The sequence below is a fragment of the Vombatus ursinus genome, unplaced genomic scaffold (genome assembly GCF_900497805.2).
Source record: "Vombatus ursinus unplaced genomic scaffold, bare-nosed wombat genome assembly UNPS02014816.1, whole genome shotgun sequence".
NCBI classification, from domain to species: Eukaryota; Metazoa; Chordata; class Mammalia; order Diprotodontia; family Vombatidae; genus Vombatus; species Vombatus ursinus.
The window spans coordinates 18,353,986-18,376,932 of NW_020954594.1; the positions used below are offsets into that span (position 1 = coordinate 18,353,986).

Below are 22,947 nucleotides of genomic sequence, written 5' to 3' on the forward strand. Positions count from 1 at the left end.
TGCTGGATCAAAGGATATGCACAGTTTTATAGCCCTTTAGACACAGTTCCAAATTGCTCTCCAAAATGGTTGAATCTGTTCACAACTCCAACAATGCACAGGTGTTCTAACTTTCCCACATCTTCTCTAACCTTTATCTTTTTTTCCTTTTTGGTCATATTAGCAGATCTGATAGGTGTGAGGTCAGCATCAAATTTCTTACACTGAGGTAGGGTAAGAGGATATTTTTGCCAGTTGAGGGACAAGTACTTGAGTACTTGAGATATTTAAGTTTGCCCAAAGAATCAAGCTGAGTAGGAATAAACTGACTTGTCTTTAGTTATGGAAATGATTTGTTCACTTATCCAATACTACATGTCATCATCAATTCCATATTCAGACTGACAATGGACACACTACCCAGTGTCTCTGCTTTTGTTGTGGTAGTTCCAACCTTATTGTTTAGTTTTCATTGGAGAGCATGTCATTTCTTATGGGTGCTGATATGCCCAACAAACAATCATATGTGGTCGGAAGGATTGGTAAAATTCCTCCATGTGTCCTCACCCCAAAGGGAAAAGACTTTGATTGTCCAGTCCTGCTCTCTCAATGTCACAAACCATTTGGCCAACCTCATGACTACCATCCAGGAATTAGTACATTCCTCCAAGCCTCCTTCACTTGCTAACTATGTGGATTTAAACTCAGACCACTGAAAGAATTTGCCAAGGACCCATTCCCTAGATTATCAGATTAGTATATTATCAGATTAGTAGTCATTGAAGTCTCATTGTGTACACATCTTTCATAACAGGTGGAGCCATTGGCAAACTAGATAAAATGGTATTGTTCAATTGGGGGGGAACCCATTGGCCTAGCTGAGAAGACAGGGTTCCAAGACTTGGACTAGAGGCCTTAGTCTCTGGCAGAGGCAACCTTTTGTGAAAACACTCATGCCAAAAAGATCTAGAAAAGTGTGATTTTGAAGGAACCATTTTCACTTGACAATAGAAGCCTTCTGTGCCCTATTTATCTTGTTACATGGACCATCTTCATAGTATTGACCAATTCATTGTATTGACCAATTCATAGTAGGACATTCTGGATAAAAAGTAATTGTATGACCCTGCATCATCTGTTCTGTAGTAACTGGTGCCCCAAAACATGTAAGCAATTATTTTTGAAAAATAGTATAGTAAGTAGTATTCCTTTAGAGAATTTATAGCTTCTGAATCCTAATAGTCACTTATTCTGGCCTTCCCTTTGCCTATGCCAAGTTCTTTACTGAATCTTGCCTTCATGCAAAGAGACTTTTGAAAACGTTGACCCTGCAGGGTGATAAGGATCCAAGGGAAAGACTGCTCCATAGTTTTGTTTTAGTTCTTCTAGGGCCATAGCAGATTCTGGATCACATTTGAAAGAAGTAGACTTATGGTTAATTTATTAAAGAAAGTCTTTCAGAATACCCAGGTGAAGAATGTGGTTTTTCAACCAGTAAATCCAGAGTCCAATAATCCTCTGGGTTTCCTTTTTAGATTATAGGACAGCAAAGGTCAGTAACTTATTCCAGACTGTGCCTAGAATCCTCTAGATTTTTCCTACTCACTGTATTCCCCAAAACTTGACTGAGTGGAATGGACTACTCAGTGGTCCACTCAGTTGAACTGAATGTTCTTAGGATTCATTTCCCATCTCTTGCCTTTCATATGGGTCACTGTGAAATGTATGGTCTCTGCTATTATGCCCTTGTCCAGCCCAGGAAACATTTTGTTATCAATGTAGTTATATACAGTAATGCTCTACCTACCAGAATGTGATGGTATGTGGGAAAGTTCATATAATTCTGGGGAAGGATAGTAAAAGTGTATTGGATTCCTTCCTAGGAATTCTGCTCCTGACAAGTTACAACCATAGGAACCAAGGCGGGAGGGAAGCATCAGTGAAGTCAGTAATCCCATACTATTCACCCTAGGCCTGGGCTGTATGTTTTTCAGCTTTGATGAGGCAGGAAAAAAAATGCAGGTAGAGGCATAGTGACATTGTTCTACTCCCCTGCAGACTACCATGAGCTGCCGGGGGCCAACTACCTTCCCCATGGGCAATACAGGATTATTGTAAGAGGAATTGGTGTAATGAAGTACTCCAGCTTTCTTCAACTCCATCACTAGAGAATTAATATCTTTGACCTGCACCACTCGCCCTAGATACTGTTTGGTATTATTATTTGGTATTAACTACAGAAGTGGTTGTGGGAACTCTAAGGGTGTCTGTTTGGTCCTTCCACCAATAATCTATGTAGAAGCTGCTGAAAAGGTCCACATAGTTATTGACTCCTGAGAGACCCCTTCCTTCAGTAGTCTGCCCTTTTTAACCATTCATGAATGACACAAATGGGACAGAAGTTTTAGGAGATGCTTTAGGCTTACAAAAGGCTGAAAGGCTCTTAGTACCTCAGTTCTCATTTCCACTGGGCAGTTTAACTAGTGTCCTCATAGGCTAGCCATCAGTTGTATGTTTCAGGAGCTACACCCAATGCTCCCTCCAAAAGAAGTTGTCACTACCCTCTATTCTCTTGACCGAGGTAGATTACTCTATCCGCCCTTTTTCAGAGCATCTATTTGTAGCAATATGGTATTTGCCCAGCCTATAAATTTCTAGATATCTTGTTTGAATTTCACCAGGTGATCAACTGATGAAATTCTGAAGTCTGAAGCTATTTGGGTGGGACTCCACCAAGAAGGGGGGGAATGCAGATCTGTGTTGGGGGTGAGAGGATAGAGAACAAAAAGACCTAATATAATAAAACCATTTTCTTTAGGAACTTCACTTGCTCCCTTGCAGATCCCTATCAGGCAAACTGTGATTGAAATTCATCTTTATGAGCCTAGTTATGTATAATTCCCCATCTTAGCCACATAACAGGGAGTAAAGGGCAGATTCAGTATGCTATGGGTAACTGATTCAACTGGCCTATCCTTACAGAATGTGGGAAATATCACTATATTGTCTTTCATGTGAAAAGGAATAGGAAATTTTAGTGTAAGCTCAGTGAGTTGATCGTGTGACTTGATAAACAAAAAAAGCAAATGGAATCTTAGCTTGCCCTGTAAGAAGCATAATAATAGCTAACATTTCTGTACAGTTTAATGGTTTGCAAAGAGTTTTACAAGTATCATCTCATTTGATTCTCACAACAACTCTGTGATGTAGTGATTGTGGTTTTATAATTATGCTAATTTTGCAGATAAGGAAACTGAAGCAAAGACAAGTTAAGTGATTTGGCCTGGGTCACACAGCTACTGTGTCTATGGTAGGATATGGTAGGATCTGGGTCTTCTTGACTTCAAATCTAATACTCTATCTACCACATTACCTAACTGCCTACTAATATCCAAAAAAGAGAGGACATCTATATGCTGTGTACTCTTCCCTGGTTGAACCACATATGGCACATTATGTACAGATCTTAATGCCAAGTATTACAAAGGACATTTATAAACTGCAGCATATTTAAAGAACAACTAGAACAGCAGATGAAGATAGAGGATGAAAATTGGTGAAATCTGACACTAATCATAGCTACTATCAACTGGGATGTGAGTGGATGGGCTCTCCTTGCCTCTGTCTCCCACAGAGGCTTCTCCTATGTCCTAATGGTCATAATCTGTGGGAATGATGAAGGTGAAAATGGTGGCAGTCTCCCTTTCTGAGACTGCTCTTTTACTAAATGTTAATGATATTTCAGGCCACAAGTGGATCAGGCAATTGATAAAACAGCATTTGCATGAATCCCCTATTTAATAAAACTAAGTTTTACGTGGTGCTCTACTCTGATGTTTCCTGGTAGTATTTAGCTATCTTGATTCTCTTTAAATAACTGAACTTTAGTGGGGGGTGGGGGGTGGGGGAAGGACTCAATAGGGTCTGGCCAAAGCCCACTTTAACTACATTATTCCTTTACTCACCTCTTGGTGGAGAATTTAAGTACCATAATTTCTTTATGTCTTCTAGTTTAATTTGAAATAACCATGTCAGTATGAAAAATGACTCAATACTACCAGTAGTCTAACAGTTGGACAAGATTTCTCATTAAAAGTAGCAACAATTAAGTCAATGATTATAGGAAATCTAAGAATTGAATTATTCTTAGTACTCTCTACTCTGGATTGCAAACACTGTAAAACTAATATTATATACTCAAAAAGTTTTGTTTCCAAGATAATAAAAGGTGTTGGGGGGTACATTCAAACCTTATTAACCAATCTTTTGAGAATTCCTCTATGCTTTGATGAATCAGTCACTGGAGCAGGATTTTTTTTAAGACTTCCCATGTCTAAATCATTTTATCTTTGAATAATTAGTATTGTTACCATTCATTTATCCTTGGTTTGATAGGATTTGTGTGTGTGTGTATGTGTGTGTGTCTGTGTGGATTGACTTAGAACTCAGGATAAAATCTGTACAGAAAAGTTAGAATTATATTTTTCAATGCTGTTTAATATTTGAGAATCATGTATTATTATTCTAGAAACTGACAACATAAAAATAATTATTAATTTATAGCAAATATTTTTAATGTGTCCTGCAAAGAAAACCATATTGCCAAAATTCCTCATAAAAGAGAATTCTTCTGTAAAGTGTGCATCCCTTGGAAGTGATACATTGGGTTACCAATACATGGCGTTATTTGACAGATGGAGTAAATGAATTGTAATCTCATTTTGCTCCAGGTTCCTCTCTCTTCATCACTCAATGTTTGTGTCTCATTGAATACTATGACATTCAGGTTCATCTAGAAACTAGTGATTAGACAAAATATTTCCAGTTATTAAAGTGAAAGACCACCTTCATCTCATTAAGATTCATCTTCTTTTAGGAAACCTACTTCATTGTTTTAGATGGAAAGAATTCTTTACCCTTAAAAGAGGAATGACTGAATTCTTCTTTAAAAAAATAAATAGAAAAAGGAAAAAAAGGAAAAGTTAAAAGAGAAAGATGAAATTAGGTCCATTTTGTTTCACTAAACCATACTATATACCACCGATAGAATGCAAAGGAACTTTATCTTTTGAATTTTCTCAATAATTGCTGTTATTGTTATTAAAAAACTTATTAAATCAATCAGTTATATTAATTTTCATCATACTTTTTTTCTCTAAGCACTTTCATTGTTTAAATTTCCTAGGTAAATGTAAGTATTCTTCCTCATTTTCACTGTAAAACTTTTATGACTTTTGAAAGAAAATATTATAGAGAGATACTAAATTATATTACCATACTTATGAAGTATTAATGATATTTGCATTGCCATAATAATGTCAACTTCTATTTCCATAGTTCTTCTTTCCAACTAACCATAAGCATTGTATAGAAATGATCTAATTTTTCTTAATAACAACTCTAAAATAGCTATGGAACTACCATAATTAGTTTGATTTTATTAATAAAAACAAAAGATAGAAAATGTGACTTATTCGTGGCCCACTCAGGTAACCAATAGGAAGGGCTGAGCTGGTCTCTAATTTCCTAGTTCTATTTAGTGCCAACTAGGCTACACATGCTTAGTTTTAATAAGATTCTTAGGCAGCCCATTACATTAATCTTGAATTTGTATGGTTGGTTCACTGAAGTATCTCAAAGGATAAAGAAGTATAACATCAAGGCCGTTATCTTTATCAGTCAGCTGTTTATGACTTTGAACCCAAAAGCCATGTAAGATGAAGTAAAAATGCTAGTTTTTTATATGTATTTTGAGCTTAATCTATCATCTACCATGGTGATCTCATTTAAAATATTTTCCCTTATTATTCAATTCCTTTTGTGCTCTGAATAAAATATTGTTTGATTCCTAGACATCCAAATATATGATTTCCTACCTTAATCCCTAGTACAAACTAGGATATTTGGATTCTCTTCATGTTTCTTCTTTGTGCTCTCCTAGGCACTGAGGGAGTAAAAGAGAAGAGATCAACACCCAACAGCAAGAGAATAATAATTTATCTCAGTTCATCCCCCCCCTTTTGTCTTTCTGGCTTCTTTTACGGGGAGTAGGGGAATGATGTGGTCTTTCCTCTGAATTATTTTACTTTTCTCTCCTAGAAAAAAAAATCCATTGTTTCTAAGTTAATTTATCCAGTCTTCTGGTTTAATGGACATGTTAAAATACAATTATATTTATTACCTCTATCTTCTTTCACATTATAATATTTTTTCCATCCTTGATACTAAACAGTAAAATTTGCTATGGATCTCTAATTACATGAATATAAAACAGTGATGGTTTGCTTTTATATCTTGTGGAGTCCTAGGAATATAGATTTAGAGCTGGAAAGGACTTTAGATTTTACAGATGAGAAAGCTGAGTCCCAAAGAGATTAGGTGACTTACCCATGGTGATGCAGCTAGTAAGTATCCAAGAAAGGATTTGAACTCTTTGACTTTAAGCTCTAACCATTACACCATGTTAATAGAGTTGAATTTGTTATCATTCCCCTATATATTTTTACCTTGATTCTGGATACTTTCTTGGAACCTTAAGCTCCACCATCATGTTTGCTTTTCATCCCACTTTACTTAATTTTATTTTACTTATTTTCTCTATTTTTCTACAGTTTTTTTAATCCCTTATTCCCCAGTGATATACATATACATTGGTCTAAGTGTAATTTACTTCTGAATACTTGTCTTTTCCCATCTGTTTTCTTCCTTCCCACTTATTTCAGTATCCCTGAGCAGTAAGTGGTGATGAAATTAGTTTGTGAAACTAGTGTATCCTTAGAGAACAAAAACACAATAACCATGAAAGATTATTCTCAATCCACAAAGTGTCAGAAATGATGCTTTTTCCATCTGTGTGAAAATTATTCTCCTTGAAAGGCAGGCACTTTAAGGGACTGAAAGCTGGTTAATTCTTAACACTTTCTTTTAGAGTAAAAATTTCTTTTTAAAGTAAGAATTTTTTTTTCAGCAATTAAAAAAAAAGAATAACAAAGGGAATTGAGTCAGCATGTTTCTTAGGTTTGGATGTTCACATTGACCCTTTGTGCTATCTAGATTTTCTTTACAGTACCATTGTCCTGCCTAATACTAAAGCATTTTTTGAATATTCTGGAAGCTTAGCTTACTTAACTATGAACTTCTGAGACTGGAAAAATAGATCAAAACTTTAAAGGGAGTAGTCAATTCAAACCAGAGAAATTACTAAAGGAACCCCCAGTAACTTAAATTTTAGGAAAAAAAAACCAAACTTCAGAAAAAGACCTGCATCTTCTTTGAAAACTCAAGATAATAAATATTTACATGTTGGTGAAATGACTTGGCAAATTTGGATCTCAACATTTCTTTAATCAGTATAGATAGCATCTTTTATCTGGAGTTGAGCTGAAGCAGAGCAGTGTTATTGTCCCTTCTAATTGTGCATCTTTGATAATACCAACCAAACGTTATGCAGATTTTCAAGTAAAAAGATGAATGTGTCAATGATATGGAGGAAAAAAGCAGCAAAAAAACTGTGTGTCATCAACTTATATTTTCAATTTAGTGTTCTCAGATTTCTAAATAAATAGCCTCAAAATGAGAAAGTAGTATAACATTAATTTAATTATTTTTTTTAGTATTTTTCTAGTGTAATTGATAACCATTTTTGCTATTAAGATACTTGTGTGCATTAAAATTCTTCCATTCATTTTCTTTTGATAATGAGGTAATTGATCAATCAATAAGCATTTATTAGTCATCTGCTGTGTTCCAGAACCTGTGGTAGGACCAAAGATGTAAAGACTTATATGAAATGGTCCTTGACCTTCAGGAATTCTCTTTATGTTGGGGGGCAGGGGATATACACTTTGTAAATAAGTGTTTTATTACCACCACCATCATTGTTGTCACCATTGTCACTATCTTCATCAACAATAATTAGTATATTTCTGTGGACAGTTGTTAAAGGTACTAGAAAACATCTTAAACAAACCTCTCTGGGTCCTGGGAAGTTATGATCTCACACAGACAATGTTCACCTACATGAGAAGAGCATCCAAACTGCTGAATATACATTGAGCAAATACATGAATAAATAGATGCTATGTAAGCAAAGGATTCAGCACATTTTTGGGGGGTATAATTAAAGAAATAGTTCTTATGTACAAGATAGGAGAAGCATGGCTAAATAGTAGTTCCTCTAAAAATTATCTGGGGATTTCGGTAGATTGCAAGCTAACTATGAATTGAGTGTGTGAAATGACAGTGAAAAAAGTTAACACAATTTGAGTTTTCATTAAGAGAAGCACAGAATCTCAGAATTTGAGATCTGGAAGGAATGACTACAGCCATCTTTTCCAACCTAAATAGGAAACTAGTCTTTTCTATCATACATAATAACTGACTAGAGTTCATCCAGTTTCTACTTGAACATCTCAAAGGAGAGGGCAATTACTGCCTTTCTTTCAAAGCCCATCATGATGTTGGGCATCAACTAATATTTGCCTCTTTGTAACTTCCATCTGTTCCTGCTTCTGCCTTCTAAGACTATGTGGAACAAGTCTAATCTCTCCAAATATTTCAAAACAACTATCATATTTTCCCTGAGCTTTTTTTTTTGGTGACCTAAGCATGACTAATTCCCTCAACTAGGTCTCATATGACATAGACTTAAAACCCTTCACCTTCTCAGTTGGCCTTCTCAGGGTGCAATTCTTGAATCAAATGGCCCAGAACTGAACACAAAACTTCAAATGATTTTTTATTAGGGCTGAGTACTGTCACCTCTGTATTCCTGGAAATGATGAGTGCCTATCAAGGCAATGCAAGATGACATTAGTGCCTTTGACTGTTGCATCATATGGCTAATTTGTATTAAACCTTCAGTACAGTAAAGCCTGAAATTTTTTTTCCATAACAACTGCCTTATAACTTTTCCTCTCCTATCTTATAGTTGTGATGTTGATTTTTGTACCTGAGTGTAAGACTTTATACTTATCCCTAATATATTTCATGGCATTAGATTCAGCCCAGTGATCTAGTCTATTAAGATATTTTGGATCCTTACTTTCATTCAGGGTTTACCATATTCTTTCCAATTTTATATCATCTGCTGTGATGCTTATGTTGTGAGGATCACATGTACCAGAAGAAAAGATCAGACTATATAAAATAGGTTCTAAGTTCCCTTTCAACTCTACAGTTCAATTACCTTAAATATCTTACTTTGAAGAGATAGGACTAGAATAAAAGGAGGTTGACTGCTTGCTTGTTTGTTTTTTTCCCCCAGTTATTTGGGAAATGGGGTTTCAAGAGTTTTAGATACAACATTTTTCCCCTTACAAAATGGAAGGAGAAGGAATGAAAAGGAATAATAGGAGAAGGGGAAGAAATGTAGTGTAGGATAGACTGAGGAAGAGATATGAACAGGATGGTGAGTATATATTGTTCCTAATTCACAGTAAAATAATAGACTCTTTTAAATACCTATGAAGCAAGATGGTACTATCAAAGTGATTACCTGAAAGATAAAGTTTGGCTCTGATGTTGAGCATTAAATCAAATTAGGAATGTATATGTAAAAAAGGAAAATTACTCTTTAAAGTCCCACAAATTTACTTAAAAGCAACCCTCAATAATATTTTAGGGGCTATAAAAGTATAGGATTTAAAGGTTACAGTATTTGCATTAATCCTGGAGATATGATTCTATGAATGGTTGTGAATTTTAGAAGCTCATCTTCTTGGTAAAGGGTTGTTTTTTTTTCTTTTTTAAACAAGTGCTGGTAACAGCTACAGATTGAAAAATAGACCATTTAAATTGATGTTGTCAGTGTTTAAGAGTGTTTTTATGATAATATAAAAGATTATATATGTTAACTATTGTGTCTCTTTTCATTGTCAGCATGACATTTCTAAGAAGCTGTTTCCTAAAGCATTATTTTATGTATCACACATACCCCATTCTTAAAAGGTTATATTTAAAATGTAACAATCTTAAGAACTTCAAGGTATGTGATTAATGACTTTTTTAACATAAATAATAATGACTAGGAAAATCTATTTGCCGTAATAATGGGAAAATAACTTTTTTAAAAGAAAAACTCAGAAATAGTTACTTATTCATTTTAAAAATAGAATGAATTCAAGTCAACTGTTGGTCCTCATATGACACTGAACTAAACATATTGCCTTAAAATAAAGGAAATTCGGATATTTCTTTTGTCTTATTCAAAAGGAGAGAAAGAATATATTAAAACATCAAAATATAGAAATAATATTTATTGTTGTGATTCATTCATCCTGATTAATAATGAAATATGCCCTTTTAATGAAATATGCTCTTTTGAGACAAGCTCATCTCATAAGTTTTCAGGAAATTTCAGGAAGATATGTAATTCTTCCAAAAAGATGTCAATTCATTAGTTATTGGAAAATGAGCACACACTTAGAATTCTAAGAGTAAAATTGTAGTCTAAAAAGTCTAATTTGCAACATCCCTTGCTGGATTTTCTTCCACAGATATTGTCACTAAAAAAAGCCTATAAAATAATGAAGACCATTTTTAATTTATCTTTGTTTAGTGGGTTTCAAAATCAAACTATATAGTATCTAGACTATAGATCATAAGCTTTTCTGTGCTTAACTAAAGTATCTTTAGCTAGCTCACTTAATCTACCCCCAGGACTATACTCAAGGACTTTTCATTTGGATGAAACCAGTCAAGAAATCACCCTGTAGTGGAATAGCTTTCAAGAAATCAGTCACTTAGATTTGATATATATTGAAGTAAGGCTTTGTGGAAGTCCTTTAGTAGAATAACTGAACTACATCAATACTCCCATTTTAAGGACAAAATGACAAAAGAAAGTTATACTCAAATGGAAGGATAACTCTTAGATTCTTGGAGTGGCAAGCAAAGGAATTTGTAGATTTGGATTTATCATACAAACAAAAGAAACTGGAAACATCACTTGATAGATACTTCTCAGTTTTCAGTATTTATAATGAACGTAAGCAAAATGGTCACTATGAAAATGACTTCAGCTTATGCACCAACATCTGTTTTAGAGAATGAAAATATAGAGACATCCTGCAAAGAAATTAACAAGATTTTCCAAAGGAAGTAAACATATGTGTATATATGCATGTATGCATGAATGCACACACACATATTATATATATATATATATATATATATAAAGAGAGAGAATCAGTTTCATAATGAATGTGTATACAAAGAAGAATATGGTGAAATAAAATATCTAAATAAAGAGATTATGACTGGAGAGGGGAGCAACATGGTGAACCATGGATGTGGAGCATAGCCTTGTAAAGATGAGGTCCAGAGCAAAATCATGTAGGATATGTGTCAACTGTATAGTGGAAATGAAGATCCAAAGAAACAAGGAGACAGAGAAACTGATTTCAAGTGGATTTATAAACCTATTTGTGAGTTGGAGAAGAAGAAAATAAAATAGATACAGAAACATCTACTTAATCAATATAAATAATGGATTTGAGGGACAAGAGAGAATAGAGGTGGGCTATTGGATTAGTCAAATAGAAACAGTTCTATTGGAGAGGTAGAAGTATAGGTACACTATCAATCCAACTCAACCAATTCCTTTATTTGCCTCTCTGAGGAGAACCTGTTGGCCATCTTTCCAATTAGTTATAGTATCTTCATATTATCTGCTTTCATTTCTATCATGAATTAAAATAGATATGATACACTTCCTCAGTGTATCAATGCATTGATAATAGAGAAAAACATACATTCAGAGATTGGACTCATGTTTTTTATCTTTGCAGACTTTGTGTTTTTATCATTATGCAAACTCTTTCCATCAATGCATCCTAGTAACTGCCTAGGGCACTAAGAAGTTAAGTGGTTTGCTCTGTATCACATGGCCAGAAATTCAGAGTGGGACTTGAACCCAAGTTCTGTGTCTGTGACTTACCTTTTATCTATTACTTCATGTTGCCCCTCTCAAATTCACAGTTCGAACATTAACATTATAATTTTTCAATTACATAGACATTGATTCTCATTCACATTGAAGTTAAGAACCTTTTACTTATTTCCCATATATTATTTTTTTCTCTATTCACCTCCTTTATTTTTTTTTTGTTTTCCAGCACTAATCTCCTTTCTTTTCCTTCATGAAATTTTGACACATAGAATCAAGTCTTCTTTCTTCTTCCCACCAGCTGGAATAGCCTTTCTCTATTTCACTGCCTCATTAACTTTACATCTCTTTTTAATTTGCTCCTATACTTCTTTTCCTCCATTCCCATACCTCTTAATTTCTTCCTCCTTTCACCATTATATCAAATTTAAAAATACTTCTAACATTTTAATTTTCTTACAGCCTTCCTCATTTCTACTACTTCTTCAATCATTTTACACTATGTTTTTTCAAGTAACATTAAGACTGGGATTAATTTTAGGGATTTTAGGTTGCACAGCCTAATGAAGGGCTTAATAACAAAAAATGGAAATGAGTCTAGGTCTTGCCTTACTACATTTATTGAAGAAAAATCAAAATCCCTAATCTTAGAATGGAGAATTCTTTTTGACTTTCATCCATGTTTTAAGAGGAATCCCCTGAAAAATGAAAAAGTGCAGTTCATCTGATTGCATCAAAAGATATAAAACATGGCCCCACCTACATAGTATTTGTACTTCAACAGATTAGGCTTACACTATCAGGAAGAATGCTAGGTAACCTTTGGTTATATTCTTAAATGTCTCTCTCTGATTTTATGCAATTAAATTTCAGCTTTGGTCAAAATATATATAACAAGTTCCTTTTTAATTAGTTTTTTAACTGCTTAAATATCTAAATATTTTAAATGATCAAAGGAGGCAGGGTTAATAATTATCCAAGAAACATGACATTAATTCCTTAAATTTATTCACTTGATAAGTTAAATGGATTTATGCCTTCACTAAAACTGTTAATGTGTTTCAGTTAATCTGCTAAATTATAATATTTAAACTTTTGGATTCTATCCACTTTTGAATGATCAATCTCTTGGTTATTAATCTAATTCTGAATAGACATTCTTGGTCCTTTTTGTTTTGCTAACAACAGTTTCATTACTTGCTTCCTTCTAACACAATTAAAAGAACTAAGGGAATATTACTGTCCCAAATCATTATTTCTTTGAAGTGTTTCATCCCCAAATTGATGTCAAAATGAACTCGTCCCAAACATTTTCATTAAAATTGCATTTAGTTTATCTATTGATGAGCAAATGACTTTGCTTCAGCTTCCCTGCATGAACTTCATTGTTTTATATGTAATGCTTTTAGAGAGATAAATGACTACTGCATTTGTTCTGTTTTCAATGAGGAATAACACATTCATGAAAAGCACTAATGTTTAACTTTTGTCTGTTCAGTACATTGTAGTAAGTAGAAAATATTGGTCCATTCATATTTGAATAGAAATTAATTTAAAAAAAAAGATATTTAACCAGTCCCTTTACATTGCTTAAATAGTCAATAACCATTTATTAAGTGCCCAGAATGTCCCTGGTACTATGCTGAGTGCTGAGGGTGCAAATAGGGAAGAAAAAAATCAGCCTCTGCCCTCAAGGAGCTTGGAGGGGGAGGAGGGGATGAAAGGGATCTGACTCAGGGACATAAAGAAGTCAGAAATATTACAGAGCAGTGCAGCCAGGTGAGAAATATCTATCATGTAGTAAGTACACAATAACTGTTTATTTGTCTACTTGATGCTTCCCCAGAAGCACTGTATTTCATTTTCCAACTTGAAAACTAACTGAAAAGGGAATAAAAGAAAGGAAGGCTTAATTTCCATAGGTAGAAAAGGCAGAGGGGAGTAAAAATTTCAGGAGCACAGGGAATATAGTCTGAACACTTGAGGATTACTTGGGGTAAAGCTAGGAGGGGCCCTACACATCCATGATAGCAGGGACCCTTTGACCCTGAAAACAGGTGGGAGAAAAACACCAGACTTGAATTTTGGTGGTTTGATATTATGTCAGTGTCTACTACCATGGAAAGTTAACCCTGGACTCGACTCTGGGGTTCGTTATAAAAGCATAGAAAATTAAAATGTTAAAAAGTTGAATAGAAGGTTTTCAAAATTTGAGCTAGAAGGGATGCGTCTAGAAATGAGATTTACTGAACATTTTGAAATGTACAACTGCAAAAAAGCAATAACCAGTCTAGAACTCAATTGACATAAAAGAGCCAGTGTAACAGCCTAGATTTCTTCTGGGTAGCCATTTAGCCATATAGAGGATATGGCTTAATATCTCCTTTAAAAAAAATCAGGAACTGTAACATGATTGGGAAAGTAGAATGGGCAGGAATGCCTTCTCAGTGCCACTTGAGCCACATTGTGTAAATGACAACCAACACTAACCACTTGTAAGATCAATTTTGCTTGAGAGATGCACTGTGTAGGAAGCCATTTAATTTTTTTTCCCTATTCTTAATTTACTTATAACTGAAGAATTGCTTCACACTGTGGACAGCCTATATCCTTAATGACTTCCAGAAAAGGGGCAAAAGAAGCCTTACATTGACATCTTTATAAGTTCTCTGGATACACTGCTTTGTCAGCAAAGTATCACAGATTTAGAGTGAAGGAATTTTTCTAATCATTTATTCAATATGGGTCTCTGTTACTTCATTTTACAGATAAGAAACAGGCTCCCAGTGGATGGATGACTTATCTAAGGTCACACAGGTACTAATTAGCAGAGGAAAGGTTCAAAGCATGATGCTCTGATTCCTAATGCTATGTATGCATACATCATCAAATAAGCACCTTTAACTACATTTGTTGTGTCATCCACTTGTAATGAAAATTGAAATGTTTCATTTTCTCAATCAATGGATTGATAAAGGTCTTTCAACAGATGGACAGTTCTCCTTCCCATCATATTATCTCTAAGTGGAACCTGTCAGAGTTGATTTGTATATGATTCTGGGAGCATTAGTTAGAAGAAGGCAATGACAAGAGCTCTCAGTTGAATGAGGTTTCTTACACATACTAATTCTTTCATCATACTTAGGTGATTTAGAAGACCTTGTTGATATCACAAAAAAAACAGTTTTTGACAAACAATGGCTTTGCCTATTAAAAGCACCTAGTTTTCTCTAGAAAAAAAATTTCTTGACTTCCCCACATATGCTGTATGTTCACTTTTAAGATTTCATTTCAATTTATCAGGTTTCATAGTATCAGCATCTAGAACATTTAAAAAATAAACAGAGCTGTCTTTAATCTCATTCAATAAGGGTACCTTGTGAATTGCAGTGATAAATACAGAGGATTTTACTTTCTTGTTACGGATTTTTTACTTTGTGCTTCTATATTTCTGCTGTTTAAACTGTTTCTATTGCCTTAGCTTGTGTTAGTTTCAGCTGTTCTAGTGTATTTTTTCCCTTAAAATTAGTTATGTATTTTTCTATAACAGAGATATTGTTTTACTTTTTATAAACATAGTCAATAAAAATTTGACAATTAAATTTAAATATAATTACTGAAAATTCCCAATAATTGTAATCATTTTTGAATTAATTTCATTTTTAGAAGTTGCCATTTATTTTGGTAGCCACTTTACTGTATGATATTTGCCAATATGATTGATGTTAAAATAACATTTAAATGTCATACCAAATCATTGAACTTTGAGTTTCCCTATTTCTTTTTCAAATGGAACAAGTAGTTCAGTGACAAAACTCACTTGTGTCATGATCCTGTATCAATTGAGCCTACTTTGACATATGACAAATGATTATTCAAATTTGATCTTATTTGTCCATACAATATTAGATACCCACTGCACTGGATTCATTTTTACTTGGAATAAATATCTTGTTAGTTTTACTTTTCTTAACTGATTTGAACTTTCTTCTCACTAAAAAAAAAATAAATAAATAAATTTATTCAGAAACTGTACTAAAAAATATCCAATGACTTTGGATATTACTTCAGTCCCCTTTCAGAGGCTTTTCCACCAACTGAACCTCCATTCTATGTCCCACAGTTTGGAAAACTGCTTTAAGGACAGGGGAATGAATTTTCTGAAGCAATTTCCCTTTTCGTGTTGCTCCTTTACCTAACCTGTAATCACAGGGATCTCTTCTCCCTCTCCTGATGTGTTCTTTTGCCAGCTCTGCAATTCTTTTGATGCAGTGGGAGGGATGAAGCTGCCAAGATCCTTGTAACTCCTTCCTCATCCCTGTCCTGTGGTTGTGAGTTTCTTAGCATCAGAGTTTAACTTCTTATAGCTCCACTATATATTTCAGGTCTGGTTGGCTAGGCTAACAAATTATTTTTCTTTTATTTAAAAACTTAGCACATCATAATTGTACTGCCTGAACCAGTCTTGTCAGTCTGTTTAACTGATGTAGTAATTCTCTCGGATCATCAAAGTAGTAATGAAGAAGAAGGTTGGTATTGTTGCTGTTGTTTTTCTTAAATAGCCAGAGACTGGTCAGAGTTGTTCTTTATTTTTTTTTCCTAACATAATCTTCATAGAATTATACTTAGATTTCTATTTTCCATTATGGTTTTGGGGCTTTAAGCCAATATCTCTTTTAATGGAAAGTAAATATATTTTTGAGAATTTTTTTTAAAAAAAAATTCAATGTATTTTTTTCTTTTTCTGTGTAACACCAGATTGTGATTAAGTATTCTGCCAGGTTGTCATCTATTACAAAAATAAAACAAAGATGAATCCACCTGGACAGAGAGAGGCATTTTATATGCCAGTAATCCAGCAAATAGATCAACCATAAAAGAGGAGCATCTGGTTCATCTCAGGGGTTGCACCAAGTGGTTCCTTGCTGACTTGGCAAGGAAACATAACCAGGAGGAAGATCTTTCCAAGTCATTTAAAAGGGAAAATTCAAAGTATATGGATTAATGATTATGTCCTTCCTTTAATAATCCATGACTCCACCCTTTTTTATTCTGTATTTCTTCACTTCCCTCTCCTTTCCTACCCTTCTTTCCTCTTCTCCAGTATCATGCCCTTACCTGAGGGTTGATTTCTTTTTCAAAGTACCAAGCCTTAAATCCAATTCACTCTGGATCTCAGAGATTGGACAATAGGTCCCAGCCTGCCCAAGCACCACTTAATGGTTATTTTTGGGGACCTTCTGACTCAGAGTGAATGTAAATAGTAACTGTTTCCCTTTTGGCCAATGACCCTGAGGGTTTTTCTCTCCCAGTTTGATTTTTTTCTTCCAATTAAAGGGGCCTTCCCTTGACTCACTTCTTAAAGAGGTCTATTCACTGAATGGGCCTTGCCTCACTCAAAGTGAGAACTTGAAAAGACCTTAGCTTAAAAGGACCAGGGTCTCCCATTGCATCCTGAGCCATCTCCAGTCTTCCTGATCAATATCTGACCACTGAACCCAGATGGTTCTGGAGGAGAAAGTGAGGCTGGTGACTTTGCACACACACCCCTCACTCAAATCAAATTCAATTGCAAGACATGTCATCATCTCCCTGATGTTAATAAAAGGATTTGTTCTGTAAAACTTGGACTCAGTCAAAAGGCCACACTTGAACTAGAAGGTCACATGTGGCCTGAAGGTGGAAGGTTCCCCACCCCTGATTAGTGTAATCTCCCTTTTAAACAGATGAGGAAATTGAAGCCCAAAGACATACAGGTAGTAAGTAGCAGAGTATGGATTGAAACATAGCTCCAAAACCCCAAATCCATTGTTCTTCTCAATATATCACATTGTCAAATTAACTCATTCTGCCATTTTGTGACCCAATAAAAACATAGCACCCAAATACTGAGATATTAAAATTACTTTGACCAATTTTGTTGTCATCATGTTTTATATTTTTGTTTTGTCTCTGGCCTAAAACTCCATCCTTGCTATCTGACTGGCTAATTACTAGAACTGATTTTGCAATGACAGTGAAAATCTAAAATTCTTCAAACTCTACCATTTCTTTGTAAACATTATTGATGCATCTGTAATTCCTTAAAACTTCTTTAGAGCCTCAGAAGGAAAGGGAGTCTTTGAATCTCACTGAATTTTTTTTTTTTAGTATATGCAGGAATGTACTAACAAAAATGATTCATTTGTTCTTAAGCAGGTTTTCTATTGATAAGGCACTAACAAACATAATTTTAACAAAAATGTTTGATTAATGGACCTTGGTAAGCTTCTAGATGGGTCATTGGATAGAGCACTGGGCCTAGAGTCAGGAAGACCTGAAATCAAATCTGACTTCAAATACTTACTAGCTGTGTGACCCTAGCAAATCCTTTAACCTCTCTCCACCTCAGTTTCCTTAATTGTAAAACTGGGATAATAATAGCACCTACCTCAAAGGGTTGATATGATTTCAAATAAGATAATATCTGGAAAGCATTTAGCATAGTGCCTAGCGCATAGTAAGTGCTAATAATTACCTGTTGTCTTCCTGTTTGCCCTTCACTCCCTTCCTATATATTTAGCTTAAGCCAAGTAAGTAAACTCATTTCTATGTTGAAAATAGTTATATGTATTAGGAAGAAGAAAAGGAGAAAGGAGAGAAAGAAGGAAAAAAAAGAAAGGAAGGAGGGAGGAAAGAAGGAAGGAGAGAAGAAAGGAAAGAGGAAAGAAAAGAAAGAAGGAAGGAGGAAAGAAAGGAAGGAAGGAGAGAAGGAAGGAAAAAAAGGAAGAAAGGAAAGATGGAGAGAAGGAAAGAAGTAAGGGAGCAAGAGAAGGAGGGAGGAATGAAGAAAACATTTTTCTTTTTTTTTTCTTTTATTAATTTATTTTTAGTTTTCAACTTTCACTTCCATAAGCTTTTCAGTTTTAAATATTCTCCCTCTCCCCCTCCCTCCCTGCCTTCCTCCTCAAGACAGTGTACAATCTGATATAGGCTCTACATATACATTCTTTTTTTTTTTTTTTTTTTTTTAGGCAATTGGGGTTAAATGACTTGCCCAGGGTCACACAGTTAGTAAGTGACAAGTGTTTGGTCTGAAGCCGGATTTGAACTCAGGTCCTCCTGACTTTAGGGCCAGTGTACATATACATTCTTATTAAACATATTTTCACATTAGTCATGTTGTAAAGAAGAATTAGGACCAATAAGAGAAACCACAAGAAAGAAGAAACAAAACAGAAGAAGAAAAAAAGAGCAAATAGTATGCTTTGATCTGCATTCAAACTCCATAGTTTTTCTCTGGATGTGGATTGCATTTTCCAGCATGAGACTTTTGGAGATGTCTTAGATCTGAAGGAAACATTTTAATGTTGGAAAAAATGTCTGGCCCAAAAAACTTGAATTATTTTTTTTCGTACTATTGACTTGTTGTTGACTTCTAAACTCTGCCAATTGCTTGAAAACAGAAGTTCTCTTCCCTTTACCTCTCTTTTTGAAATTTTGATTAACTCCTTTTAGTTATTTGAGATTCTTGATAAAAAGTCAGAGATACAAGTATTCTTTTTAACATCATCATTCTTTAATACAACCACAAATAGAAATAATTTGTTTCTTTTTAAAAATTCAATGGGCTAGGAACTTCACTACTATAAAAATCTGTGGTGGTAATGATGGAATCGCTCCTTTCACTATTTTACATAGCAGCTATTCTAACATTTGGTAGATGGTTGGTAGGACCATAAAAATTCACCACTTTATAGCCAACCTTGTGATGACCTTCTCTGTCCTCAAACATCAGATGTATAGTCCAATTAATGGACCTAATACTCAAAAGTATTCCTGTTTTTGTAGGACCTGATGAAGTTTACACTTCATTGTAACTCAGGGTCAACTGCATGCCACAGAGGGGCCCAGGAGAAATTAAAGAGAAAATGAAAAAAAAAAGTTTGTTTTCTTAAGTTCATTGGACTAGAACTAACTGAAGAAAATAAGATTAGCAGTGAAGAAAAGAAATCTATAGACACATTAAAATTTTTCTTTGCAGTTCTCATATTCTACACTTATAAGTCCCCAAACTAAGGCAACAGCCACAGTCTGTTCCCCTCAAGCTTCGGTGTACAATCATAAAAAAATAATTACTTTTGTTTTTCATATTGTCACTTTTATTTATTGGAATCTGTAGACTGCAATTTATCTTTTTCTGGCAGCATTAAAGGTATGCCTTTGATAGCAATTAATTTCATTTGCTTTTGTTTTTATATCACATTACTCATATACAATGAAAGCACTTATTGTAGGAACTTATTAAATAGTCAACCAATGTTTATTGAAGGTTTGGGAATTTGTTTGCTTTTCTCTTTCACATTTCTAGGTATAATGTCAAGGGGGAAAACTCATTCAGATTGTATAGCTGAAGAAAGTTATTGACATATGATTTAAAGACATCCCTAACTTTGTGAACACTGAAAGTATTTTGAGAATTCATTATTTAATTACAGAAAGAAAGCAGCTAACTTCTAAAAACAAAGGCTATCTTGTCATTGAACTTTTTGAAAGCAAATTTTTGCTTTCTACATTTGCACAATTCTGCAGAAAATATCTTCATGGCATATGTTGCAATTCACAGCTGTGCTTTGTAAAGCAAAACCAGCTGCCAATGTTATTTGTATTAGGCTTCACAATAATTATAATTTTATAATCTTTTAAGTTGTGAAATACTCAAAATAACTAAGAATTTATATATTGGCACATGTACTTGTCATACTTGTTTCTCTATTCCAGAAGTATACTTCTTTGTAAGTCAAAAAGTAAATTCCCTCCTTTCTTTGACAGATGTTGGCTCTGTTGAAGGACTTGCCTATCATAGAGCTTGGGATACCCTCTACTGGACCAGTTCTACTGCATCATCCATCACAAGACATACAATTGACCAGAATCGGCCAGGAGCTTTTAACAGAGAAGCTGTCATCACCATGTCAGAAGATGACCATCCACATGTATTAGCATTGGATGAATGTCAAAAGTATGGAACTTTTTTTTTAATTTGTGGTCTTATTTTTGCTCCTATTCATAGCTTATTTAACTTGAAATGGCAAAAAAAAGGGGGGGGGAATGTAAAGATACAAATAAGTATCTTTTCAGACCCATGTTAGGCTGTTCATACTTAAAAAAAATAGATTCATGGGCCACAAACTAGAAGAAACCTCAGAGGCCATTTTATTTTACAAGCCCCTTATTTTACAGATGAAGAACCAGAAGCCTAATGAGGTTAAATGACTTTCCCAGTGTCACACAGGGAGTTAAGCATCAGAGCTGGGATCTGATACATTAGAACATTTCAGGCATGAATGATTACAAAAACTAGACTTTTAGTGTTTCAAGTAAAGTTGTACTGTCTAATTAAGCTCCTGCACTGGTCAGAAGCACAGTGGACAAAAGAGATATCGGAGCATGTGGCTCTACTCAAGTTCCCCTACCTAGCAGGAGTCTTTTCTGATTCCTGAAATTGTCACTCCTTACTTGCTTCTCTAATTATTATGTATATGTTTCTGCTTATTATGCTACATTCCCCCAGGGAGTAGTTAAGCAACTCCTGAGCAGGAACTCTTTTTTTCTTTTAGTTGTTTTTTGTTTTGTTTGCTTTTTTTGCTTTATCATTGCATCTACAATGCTCAGCTAAGTGCTTTTCATTTAGAAGGACCTTAATAACTAGGTGGTGGATGGAATTGGGAAATTTCACCTTCATATTGCAAGGTATAGTTTTATAATGCTAGAAAGCAAGAAAGCAGTATGAAAAGAAAATATTCTGATATCTCACTTTTAGGGAAACAGTGGCACAGTGAAAAGGGCATTTGGCTTTGGAGTCAGAAGGTGTGAGTTCAAATCTATTCTCTATGTTTACACACTATGTGATATTGGACACATTTCTTATCCTCCCTGTACCTCAGTTTCCTTAATAAAATGAAGGGTTAGGACTGGATGGCCTCTGCACTTCCTTCCTTCTCTAGAGATAGTATCATATGAAGCAGAATTGGGAGGAGACATTTCAGAAAGAATGGTTAATGAAGAAATGGAAAAATTATAAGCAAATAATATAACAATTTATCTGATTATGTGTATCCTCAGTATGGAGGATTTTAAAGTTAATTTAGAATTTGAGACCAGGGAGACAGTGAAGGGAAAACTCTGACTCCTGATTTTTCAAGTGAGGAAACTGAAAGATTCACTGAGTTTAAGTGAACTATCCTAGGTCATCCACTTACTTAGTCATAAAATTGGACTAGAAACCAGGTCTCTTGATTTTTATTTTAGGGCTCTTTCTACCATGCCATGTTGCCACAGAGACTAGGAAAATGAGACTCAGAGAGGTATGGTGTTTGACTATCATCATTCACTCATCTGTCAGATTGATTTTCCTAAAGCTCAAGTTTGACCATGTAATGCCCATCCACCGCCCCTCTGCCTTCCTTGAATCCATTTCAGTGTCTCCTTATTGCCTCTAGGATCAAATATAAAATCCTCTGTTCAACTTGCTCCTTGCACAAGACATTCCATCTCCTGACCCTGAGCATTTTCACTAGCCTTCAATTCCACATGCTGGGAATTCTCTTCCTCATTATCTCAAGTCTCAGCTAAAGTCTCACCTTCTATAATCCCCTTTATGCTACTGCCTTTGCTCTATTGATTACCTCCAATTTATCTTGCATATATCTTATTTGTACAAAGTTGTTTGCATGTGTTCTCCTCTACTAGACTGTAAGCTCTTGGAGAGCAGGGATTTTCTTTTGCATTTTCTTTGTATCTCCATCACTTAGCACAGTGTCTGGTACATGGTGTGTGTTTTATAAACATTAGTTGTCTCATTAACTTCCTAAGGTAACACTTCTAGTTATTCATTGAAGCAGATATAGAACTGAGATTTCTTAATTTATGAAGCTGATGCTTCTGAGATGCCAGAACAAAAGTGAATATTATCTAACACTTTGGCAGATGCTTAGTTTCACTGTCAACATTTTATAAGTCTCTGGGGCAAAAACGTATGAAAGAATGAGAAAACATATATTAAACACAGTGTGCCAAACACTGTGCTAACTGCTGAGAAT

The 22,947-nt window shown here is 34.6% G+C and overlaps 1 protein-coding gene across 1 annotated transcript in view; it reads left to right on the forward strand.

Annotated features, from left to right (window-relative positions):
* The window catches only part of LRP1B (LDL receptor related protein 1B), a 2,189,733-nt gene that overhangs the window by 1,709,123 nt on the left and 457,663 nt on the right, over positions 1-22,947 (forward strand). Inside the window, exon 42 of the mRNA XM_027835590.1 lies at positions 20,678-20,867. Within this exon, the coding sequence (XP_027691391.1) occupies positions 20,678-20,867 (190 nt within the window). The remainder of the gene's footprint in view (positions 1-20,677; positions 20,868-22,947) is intronic.